The 9902-nt window shown below is 45.1% G+C and overlaps 1 protein-coding gene and 1 pseudogene across 2 annotated transcripts; one reads left to right on the plus strand and one right to left on the minus strand.

Moving 5' to 3' along the window:
- LOC133914113 (cytochrome P450 81Q32-like) lies at positions 1-2957 on the plus strand (annotated as a pseudogene).
- Positions 2958-4704: 1747 nt separating this feature from the next.
- LOC133915396 (transcription factor bHLH110-like) lies at positions 4705-8119 on the minus strand. Of its 2 annotated transcripts, XM_062358536.1 has the most exons (8): positions 7963-8105; positions 7703-7848; positions 7171-7611; positions 6726-6794; positions 6497-6562; positions 5972-6037; positions 5420-5470; positions 4705-5291 (listed from the first exon to the last, which is right to left on the minus strand). In XM_062358536.1, exons 3-8 carry the CDS (start codon positions 7588-7590, stop codon positions 5061-5063), a joined length of 903 nt encoding a protein of 300 aa, XP_062214520.1. In that variant the 5' UTR covers positions 7591-7611; positions 7703-7848; positions 7963-8105; the 3' UTR covers positions 4705-5060. The 2 variants fall into 2 exon arrangements, with proteins under 2 accessions (XP_062214520.1, XP_062214521.1); XM_062358537.1 differs by lacking the exon at positions 5420-5470 and having other exon boundaries at positions 7963-8119.
- Positions 8120-9902: the final 1783 nt, after the last annotated feature.

The raw sequence follows: 9902 nt of genomic DNA on the forward strand, positions 1-9902 counted from the left end.
GCGATCGACCAATCAGAAGCTCATCGTCATCACTTCCCCTGCTCCACAGTCATGGATAAGGCCTACGTGGCCATCCTCACCTTTGCATTCCTATTCCTGGCCCACTACCTCGTTGGCCGCAGCAATGGCAATAGTGGCAAGGGCAAGGGCGCGCAGTAGCTGCCGCCGAGCCCTCCGGCCATCTCGTTCCTCGGACACCACCTCGTCAAGAGGCCGTTCCACGCGGCGCTGACCCGTCTCGCCGTGCACCACGATCAGAACCGGTCTTGAGGGGGTCGAGCGAGACGACTGCCTTGAACCCCTAAAATCGAGGATTTCTCTTTATGTATCTGTGTATAATATATATATCTATACCTAACAGTCCATACGATAACATATAAAACTACTTCTAGAGTAGTAGCTAGACTTAGTAGTCCGTACGGTAGAACACAAGTAGTCTAGTTCCTCCGACCCATAAAAATTCAAATAACCTGTTTGTCTAGCCTATTTAGTTGTTTGCTTGTTTCATGTTTTCTTCTGTAAAGACAGTCTCATTTCTTGCGTTTCGTGTGACTACGACTCCAAGGCATCCCGTATGTCCGCAGCTTCGATCGAGGACATGCATTAGCCATTGCTATATGAGTTTTCGTCGCTGGTTTTTCTGCTCTAGAGTTTCTACTTCACCTCAAATAGATCCGACTCTTGTTGAGATCGCATGTTTGAAATATGAAAATATCCATGCTTGCTCCAACGATCAATGGGTTCAGCGTTTGTACTGCGGTACTGGCACCTGCAAGCACATAGCTCCAAAGCTACTATAGTTGCAAGCTAACTGCTGCATGTACCGATGGGTAACTAGAGCCGCACGCAGCAAGTTGTACATAAGCATATAAGTATCTCTACCTATCTAGTATGTATTAACGCAAGCATACGTGCATGTACTCTGATCCCTCACAATTTTGCTTAGTATTTACGATAATTTTGTTCCAGCTTACCGTAACGGATGCATTCTAAGTTGTTCAAATTTATTGTAAATACTCGTAAACTCTACTAAAATATTATCTTTGTAATTAATATATAAATATTTTAATATTTATGTTTAATTGGGCTTTGGTTTTAGTTCGCCCCGAGCCACTGAAATCTCGGGACCGGCACCGGTCATGGTCCGGTCTTTTCCATGCGCATGGGTCCCGCCGCGCCGTGATCGTGTCCTCGCCGGAGTGCGCCAGGGAGTGCTTCACGGAGCACGACGTGGCCTTCGCGAACTGCCCGTGGTTCGCCTCGCAGCGGCTCGTGTCCTTCGACGGCGCCATGCTCGCATTGTCCAGCTACGGCCCTTACTGACGCAACCTCCGCCGCGTCGCTGCCGTGCAGCTCCTCTCCGAGCACCGTGTCGGCTGCATGACCGGCCCCATCTCCGCCGAGGTGCGCCCCGTGGTTTGGAGGATGAACCGCGCCGCCGCCGGCGGTGCCGCGCGCATCCAGCTGAAGCGGATGTTGTTCGAGCTCTTCCTCAGCGTCCTGATGGAGACCATCGCGCAGACCAAGACGTCCCGCACCGAGGCGAGCGCTGACACGGATATGTCACCGGAGGCTCACGAGTTCAAGCAGATCGTCGACGAGATCGTGCCGTACCTCGGCACGGCCAACCGGCGGGACTACCTACCGGTGCTGCAGTGGTTCGTTGTGTTCGGCGTGAGGAACAAGATCCTGGCGGCGGTGAGCAGAAGGGACGCATTCCTGCGGCGTCTCATCGACGCGGAGCAGCGGAGGCTGGACGACGGCCGCGAGAGCGAGAAGAAAAGCATGATCGCCGTGCTGCTCACTTTGCAGAAGTCAGAGCCGGAGGTCTACACCGATACCATGATCATTTCGCTGTGCTCGGTGAGTGTTTCTTCTAATTTTTCCTCTCTTAGAGCAAAGTTTCATTAGCATTTCTCTGTCCATTGATTGCTTGTCTTTTCATTTCTGAATTGATCGATGGTGAGTCAGTTTGAGTCAATGGCTTCCTGATCAGTAGCCCTTTCACTCGGTTAAGTCATTAGCAGTTTGGGCTAAAGTCTGAACCCCTTCCAACACTTGTTCTGTTTACCAAATCTGTGTGGTAATTATCACTGAAGTCCTTTCTATTTTGTTTGAAGAACTTATTTGTCGCCGGAACAGAGACCACGTCGAACACGTCAGAATGGGCCATGTCGCTCCTGCTCAACCACCCACCCCGAGGCGCTCAAGAAGGCGAAGTCCAAGATCGACGCGGCCGTCGGCACCTCCCGCCTGCTCACCGCAGACGACGTGCCGCGCCTCGGCTACCTACACTGCGTCATTGCGTCATCAGCGAGACGCTCCGGCTGTACCCGGCCGCGCCGCTTCTGCTGCCGCACGAGTCCTCCGCGGACTGCAAGGTCGGCGGCTACGACGTGCCCCGCGACACGATGCTGCTCGTGAACGCGTACGCCATCCACCGGGACCCCGCGGTGTGGGAGGACCCGGCAGAGTTCAGGCCGGAGCGCTTCGAGGACGGCAAGGCCGAGGGCCGGCCGGCTCCTTATGCCGTTCGGGATGGGACGGCGCAAGTGCCCCGGGGAGACGCTCGCGCTGCGGACCATCGGCCTGGTGCTCGGCATGCTGATCCAGTGCTTCGACTGGGACAGGGTCGACGGCGTCGAGGTTGACATGGCCGAGGGCACCGCCGGGCTGATCATGCCCAGGGCCGTCCCATTGGAGGCCATGTGCAAGCCTCGTGCGGTTATGCGTGATATTCGTCAGGTGCTCTGATGGAACGTGTCACGTCTGGATCACCGGTACTTATCGGTAGTGCGCATGGTTGATTCGCGCAATATTTATGTAGCTTATCTTTATATTTTTTTCAACTCCAATAATATTTGTGTATTACAGTATACTTTAATAATGAATCAGGCACCGCAAGACTGGAAACAATATTTTTCCTATAATCTAAAATAGTATGCTTGGTTGATAAGTGTGTTAGTATGCGTTATGCTGTACTAAATAAGCTTGCGAGCATGTTGGTGTTATATTATGCCTCTACTTTGCTGGTGTAAGATTTTTTTTTTTTTTTTGAGCCGGAAGAAAGATTTGACCTCGCAATGTTGTCCCCTCTCAAAATCTTTGCAGGGCAGCCGGCCCAAATTCCAGTTGAAAGTTGGAACGAGCCCACCGTAGCGTGAATTTTTTTTTAAATTGTTTTTGCAAATATATATGCCTGTTCTCAAAATTTAAAAATCTATATTTTTGTCGTGTTTTAAAATTTGAAAATCTATACTCACGTCATGTATCAAAAATTTAAATTTTTACTCTTGACGATCTTAAAATTCAAAACACTATCGAAATAGTCGTACAAAATTCTGAAAAAAAAAATTGATGTAGAGGAAGCTATAACCTAACAGTCCAAAAAATTTCAACTAAAACCAGATGCGTTGACAGAGCATTTGCAGAACGAGACATGAGTATGGATTTACAAATTTTAAAAATGGGCACATATATTTGCAAAATTCAAAAAAATATAGAAACTAAAAAATCTCTGTTTGCGACGCTGCAACTGCGGCTGCATCTGCGTTATGATGTGTGCCCTTTGGTTGGGGTGGGTCAACTGCTGTGATGGAGTAAAAGCCCGAGCAAATCAAACCAGATGCTTTGACCAGAGCATTAGGTTTAGGCCTTGGCCCAAAACAAATTTGAGGTCTGGATTTCCCAAATGTTGAACTGGTTTCGTAAAATGTTAAACAATTCTTTTAAAATATTGAATGTATATAAGAAAAAAAAACATAAATTTAGTGAACTGTCCTATGATTAGCAAAAATAGAAAAATGAAAAGAAAAAATGCCTGGTTTTGTGGGCCGGTCCACTTTTGATGGTTCTGTCGATGGTGGGCTACACTACCTGTAAGCAAGTGTAGAACATCCTACGTTGTTTAGGAGGCCCCCCCTGACAGTCAGGTTGCCATTTACAGTTTTACACCCTCTTAGGCTTTCGCTAATTCGCTAGGAAGAGTAAAAACCGAGTTGAAACAAACAGAGAACGTCCTCTATATGAGAGTACAACTTTACCTTGGCCCTTTCGAGTCACTAGCTTCTTGCCTAGCCTTTTTGGAGCTACTGGCCATTCTCGTCCTGTACAGCTGCTTTGCACAAAAGCTATGGAACCGGTCGTACTGCTTCATATGGTCGAGAACTCGAGGTAAACACTTCACTACTCCAAGTCTCCAATGAGTGAGCGACCGAGCTTCAGCTCGAGTGGCAAGGCTTGCCGTTGAGCAGCCTGCCCACCAACGTTGATAAAATCATTGCCTCTTATATGTCTAACTCACGTATAGAAGATGTGTGGGTGAATACATGCGTGTGATATAAGTATTTGTGTGAGTTCAAATACTCGAACTTGCACTTCGAATTTGAGGTCTAAAAAAGAAGTCTCCAATGAGTGATGAAGTTTAGTTCTTGCTGCTCAGTGCTGCGCACAACCATCCAGACCGGGGATCGGTATAGCAGTAGTATATTTCTTACTAGTACCATTTGGGTAAGTTATAATAACCGAACACCGTCGCCAATGTGCATCACCACTAGAGTGTACTGAAAAACTGCACAAAATGTGTGGCAGCAGCACTGATATCATAAGCATTGTGCAGTTCCAACTTCCAAGGATGGTTGGATCGATTACCAAGATCAAGCAACAAGATCAAGCAAAGAAGAAAGCATAATCTATACCCCTATGCAAGCAACAGATATCGAAGCTGCCACCGCAAGCATCATCGGCGCTAGTGAAATTCAATGCCTGTCGTGACACGTGACAGTGCAGAAACATTCGTGCCAAGTATCTCGCAATCCTCACATCAGTGTCTTCCTAAGCTAGAGCGGCAAAAAGAAAACCGCCTCCATATACACACTTGAATTTTCTGTCTGATGTGATCTGTGGAATATGGATCCCTGAACCCCTTTCCACCAAAGCAGCGGCAGCCCCTCCCAAAAGTTCAAGCAAAAGGAGATGAAGTACTTGAACTGATTAACCACAAAAGAGCCTAGTCAAAGCTTAACCCCACATAGTCCGTTAAGGATTTGTGTTGCAGTCAACTAGGCCAAATGCCCGGGGTGGTGACCATAAGGCAGCATTGCTGCGGTCCTCTTGTTCTCCGCGGCTGCCGTCGCCTTCGCCATCCCCACCGCCACAGACCAGATGTCCGCTCCGTTGCCGTTCCCGGCGACGTGCTCCGTGCACGAGATCGGCACCAGGCACAGCCCCCGGCTCCTCAGGTCGCTCGGCCGCGGCGGCTCCACCACCACTCCCGCCGCGCTCTCCTGCACCTGCGCGTTGCAAACCATGCATCACGTTGCTATTAGGTGTAGCTTGCTGACAGAGTACAGCCACAGCTGTTAAAAGGCTATGATTACTGGTGATAGTAATTAAGTGTAGCTTGGCGTTTGCCTCTCACCGGGACGTGCGCAGAGGGCGGCAGGCGCTGCATGTACGGCGAGCTCAGGACCTGGCACGAAAAGCGACCGATGCCAGTAAGTGTCCCGAACAGTGGCGTGTACCAGCCTTCACAGTGCACGCGGCGCGCGTACACACAAAAGACGCGCACATACATGGACAAGTTGAGTTGATGGCAGAAATTTCCAATGCAAACAAATTATTCGGTGTAGATGTGTAAATATTGATTACCATCCGTCATATTCATCCTGTATGAAGGCAGTTCTTCTTCCCAATGTCCCACTTGAGCATTGATTTTTAATAGGGCCATCGGGAGGTTTTATGCTAATGACCTCAGTGGTATGATACAAGGAAGAGCTGTCTTTACATTATGATCAGATGGATGGGAATAAATATTTACACTTTTACACTAAATTGTTTGTTTGCACTGAAATTTTTCTCTAGTGTAAATATATATATACACACCCATGGAGAAGGCATGGTACCGTGCTTGCCTTATCGATCATTACTGAAAGGAAGAGTTACTGGAGGACACATGCAGTAAACAGCGCACCTGAACCTGGTCGTGCAGGAAGCGTATGTAGCCGAGCGCCTCGTGCAGAACGGAAGCCGTATCAGACTGGCAAGGCAGGCAGCGGCAAAGCAGGGCCGGTCCATGCAGTTCATATCCATCCGTCAGTCAAAGGTCAAAAGGAGATGAGAGGGTTAATCAACTGGGACGATTGACTGCTGCAACTGCAAGCGTGCAAACAAAGAAATGCACGGCTGTGCTCTACGCATGGGTGACTGTTGATGCGTATCAGCGTATCCGGGAACGGTTCTTTGACCGCTTTCATTTGCTTGGAGCAAATGGGCAGGGATACTGGCAATCTATGTTGCATTCAGCTGCCTGTCTGCTTTTGTTGGTGTTTTTTACAGCAGGGAAAAGGTGAACCTACAAGAGCTTTGCTACGGCGCGTAGTTGATTTTAGTCGTTAGGCTTGCACCAGGAAGGAAACGCCGAAATGCAAGTACAGCGAGCTAATGAAGAGCCTATATCGCCAAAAGCCTGAAGCTTTTGCCTTTTTCACTTTCTTACCTTTCCGAATGGAGAAACCAGCTGCTGCAGAGCGATGATCCTCTCCCCGAGCCTCTCCCTACTCACCTAACACAAATAAAAAAATTTTGACCGGACGAACTGATTAACGAAACAACAACAGCTCACTAATTTGGCCTACTAATCAGAGTGCCAGATTGGCCCACAGTTGATTAGCACTTTTTACTGGCACTAGAAGCAGTACAACTGTACAAGTGGAAGGAGGACTAACCCTGGGCCTCTTGTTCGTAGCAGCAGCAGGCGCAGCCTTTCTCTGATCACCGCCTCTTGATCCCTTCTTCTGAAAAAGGATTAACCGAGCCATGAATTAAACCATGCAAGAAACTAGTATATACAATACTTGCAGTGACAAACAGTGATGAACCGTGCAAAAACCAACGCAAACACCATCCAAAATCATCACTCAACAATGCAAGAAAACGTCACAATTTTTTTATGTAAAGAAACCATCAGACTTGCAGTAGTAGCTAGCAACAATTGCCAATAAAACTTGCAGGGACAACTAATCATGAACCGAGGAAAGACCAACGAAAGCACCATCCAAAATCAACACTTAACAATGCAAGAAAGCATTATTCTAGAGAGAAAAAAATGCAAGAAAGCATCAGACAAACAGTAACAAAAATTGCATCCAAGACTAGCGGAGACCCACGCACCTTGAAGGCCTGTGGCTTAGGGCTGGAGATGGCCGAGATGGCAGTCGCAGTCGGCGAGGACGACATGTAGGAGATGGAGGACGAGCACTCGGTGGTTGGGCTGGACTTCTGCGGAACAGCCACTGGAATCGCGTGATCACCACCATAGTACTGGAAACCAAAGAGGCCATCAGCACCATGGACCTGCTCTTGGCCAGTGAAACTTAGCATGCGGTGATAAGGAGGAGCCAGGTCCAGGTAGGAGGCGCAGGTAGGAGACGACGAAGCAACAGGAGTGGCACTGGTGGCCGTGGTAGAGATGACACTGGAAAAGAAGTAGGAGGAAGGAGACAGGCACTTGAAGTAGTCCTCTCCGAGGCCAAGCATGTCCATGTAGCCTCGCCCTCCTGCCTCCGTGATGATCTCCTCTTCCTTCACCATGATCACAAGCTTGTGCTGGCACTGCAGGAGACGACGTGACATGAACAAGGAAGGATATAGCAACAAGATGGGTGGTGATTTTGGATGCAAAAAAGAGGAAGAAAATTAGTACCAGTCGGGATTCTCTGTTTTGGTCAAGGAAGGTTCGCGCCTTCTAGCCTTCTGCTTCAGCTCTGTGTCTCTGGGACTGTGAGCTCTGTCTCCGTGTTCAGATGCATACACACTTGAACACGCCTCCACTTTTGAGTTTTGAGAGAACTGCACAAGATTGGAGAGAGAGACGGGGAAAGCTCAGATAAAAGGCAACCATGCTGTCCTGTGCAGCTAGGTGATATGGATTATTGAAAAATAAAATTTTAATTAGTGCCTTACGCACTCTGCAGTCACAACGTGATCCGCCCCTAGTCCTTTGTGTTTGTTCGTTTTCTATGTATAAGCAAAAATCAATTGACCACTGTGTACAACTACGGAGTAGGGAAGTGTACTGGTGGATGTAGGACCAACTTGTCAGTGGCACATACCAACCCATTATTTCTTCTGAGAAAACATATCAAACCATGAGTTGAATTAATGAACTCGATATTATGTGCGTATTTGTTCCTTCTTCTTCTGACGACAAGTGGGTAAAATGACGTCAAAGAAATCGGAAGTTGGGCTGGTCCTAGGCTTTGCTCCGGAAGTATTTTCTATTAGAATATATTTATAAAATATATTGAATTTGTGGTATTATGAAAATATTTTAAAGATAAATCTACACATATGATTTTAAGATTTTCAACTAAATATTTAAAGCTATTGTTAGTCAAAAACGACATATATTTTTAACCGAAGAGAGTACATATTAAAATGATACATAATATACTGTAATACCATAATATAAACTTTGCAAATAGTTTCTCATGGAAACAAAAGTAATAAAAATCTGAAATAGCTACTACACATCCTAGAATATAAGCAATCATAAGTTAGCAATACGCTTTGATTAATACAGATAACAGTACCTTGCCAAAAAATGCAGATAACAGTACCTTGCAAAAAAAAAATGCAGATAGCAGTACCTTGCCAAAAAAAAATGCAGATAACAGTACAAGAATACAGCATAAAATTACTGTATGGGGTTGAGGTATGACAATAGAAATTTTACGAGTGAATTGCACAAAACTAAAACTATAGGTATTGTGTCATTTGTAACACAAAACTATAAGTATGATGACTAGTAATACAACTACAAGTATTGTGCACTAATTTTATACAAAACCTGATTTTAACTGAATTCATCCAAAAAGTGGTATTATATTTTTCAAAAAAATTATAACTTTTTGTATGTGTTCCATAATTTATGTGCAAACCATTTTAATTGGATTCACCCAAAAAATTTAAACTAAAATTTTCCAAAAAAATGCTACTTTTATAACAACTAACAATTATTAGGGGCTCAAATAAAATCCCAAAAATCTAAAAAAAATTAGTAATATTCTTCTTATATTATATAGTGAAAAACTGAGTTCTTTTGTAAGTATATAAATAGAGCATATAAATGAAGTATTACAAAGTAACTCATTTTTTTCATATAACTTAGGGCTAGAAATAATTTTAAAAATTATTCCATTATATAACAAGAATGTTAGTGAAATTTTTTTCATATTTTTGGATTTTTTTAGTCACTAACAATTATTATGAGTTATAAAAGTAGTCTTTTAAAAAAATTTAGTTTAATTTTACATAGCTTTTTTGGATGAATTCAATTAAAATGGGCTGCATATGGATTATGAAACACATATAAAAAGTTGTAGGATTTTTGAAAAAATATAAGATTATTTTTTAGATAAATCTAGATAAAATCGGATTTCATGTGAAAGCAGTGTCACTAGTTTTATGTAACAAATAGCATAATATTTATAGTTTTATATTACAAATAGTACAATAGTTATAGTTTGTGTAATTCACTCAAATTTTATTTTGTAAATCACTAAAAAAAATAGAACCTATCAGCTCCCTAAGGCAACAAAAACCTGAAATAAAGAGCATATAATCACATGTTAACACTGTACTCTGATCAATGCAGATAACAGTACAAGAAATGCGCGTAGATGATGCAATTAGGTGCACTGATGTGGCTCGGCTCTGGTCGGTCGTTTAACTCTAGCCTTGTCCCCGCATCGCCGCCTTCGCGACAGACCAACGACCGCGATGCGTAGAGGGCCCACACTGGAGACATGTCTGCGTAGGAGTTGTCGCTACCCTTTTTCCTGACTCGGATTTCGCTCTCGCTTCTCTTATCTTTGCTCATCGGGCGGGCGGAGCCCCAGGTG

Source organism: Phragmites australis, chromosome 4 (genome assembly GCF_958298935.1).
Source record: "Phragmites australis chromosome 4, lpPhrAust1.1, whole genome shotgun sequence".
Lineage (NCBI taxonomy): Eukaryota > Viridiplantae > Streptophyta > Magnoliopsida > Poales > Poaceae > Phragmites > Phragmites australis.

What these genes read in the sequence shown, in the direction of transcription:
- LOC133915396 (XM_062358536.1), bottom strand. Translation starts at nt 7,590, where the DNA reads ATGGTGAAGGAAGAGGAGATCATCACGGAGGCAGGAGGGCGAGGCTAC. An exon ending in CTAAGCCACAGGCCTTCAAG is followed by an intron (nt 6,795 to 7,170) that starts GTGCGTGGGTCT and finishes ATCCTTTTTCAG; the next exon opens with AAGAAGGGATCAAGAGGCGG. An exon ending in CGCCCTCTGCGCACGTCCCG is followed by an intron (nt 5,292 to 5,419) that starts GTGAGAGGCAAA and finishes TGCAACGCGCAG; the next exon opens with GTGCAGGAGAGCGCGGCGGG.